Here is a 494-nt window from a genome sequence, read left to right as displayed (position 1 = left end):
CGCTTCTCCTCCAGCATGGCGCACAGCCCCTGGATCAGCTGCGACACCTCTTCCTTGGCCTGCGAGCCGTTCACCTGCCGAGCACAGCAGGGTCAGCGTGCTGCACGCCCCGAGACGGAGAGGGGACCCTGCTGGCAGTGCCACCCCCACCTGGGGAGAGCTCAGGGACATGTGGGCACCTTCCGCCCTCACCTCCGTGTGCTTCACCGTCTCCTCGAGCTCGGCAATCTGGGTCTGCACCATGTCCTGGCTGCTCAGGATGTAGGCGAGGCTCTTCGTCAGCTTCTCCTGCAGGGAAGGAGGTGAGGCGAGGTGCTGGCAAACCCCGCGCCCTCGGCCTGTGCACCCCATCTGTCCTGGGGCTGCGCCGATGCCCCCAATTCCTCCCTGCCAAGCACCGTCCTTGCCCCGAGCGCGGCCCCGGTGGCGCTTACCCTGAGGGCCTGGTAGGCGCTGAGCACCGGCGTGATCTTGTGGCTGGTGTGAGTGCGTCG

At 67.4% G+C, this 494-nt stretch overlaps 1 protein-coding gene across 1 annotated transcript in view; it reads right to left on the bottom strand.

The window, feature by feature from the left end:
* The window catches only part of LOC104618632 (tripartite motif-containing protein 46-like), a gene marked incomplete at both ends in the record, with an annotated part of 1176 nt that overhangs the window by 169 nt on the left and 513 nt on the right, over positions 1–494 (bottom strand). The window contains 3 exon segments of the mRNA XM_010284276.1: positions 1–74; positions 193–288; positions 435–494. The exon segment at positions 1–74 is cut by the window's left edge and continues 39 nt beyond it; the exon segment at positions 435–494 is cut by the window's right edge and continues 22 nt beyond it. Coding sequence (XP_010282578.1) covers positions 1–74; positions 193–288; positions 435–494 — 230 coding nt within the window.

Source organism: Phaethon lepturus, unplaced genomic scaffold (genome assembly GCF_000687285.1).
Source record: "Phaethon lepturus isolate BGI_N335 unplaced genomic scaffold, ASM68728v1 scaffold39623, whole genome shotgun sequence".
Classification (NCBI taxonomy): domain Eukaryota; kingdom Metazoa; phylum Chordata; class Aves; order Phaethontiformes; family Phaethontidae; genus Phaethon; species Phaethon lepturus.
This window is presented reverse-complemented; position numbering and strand designations above follow the sequence as displayed.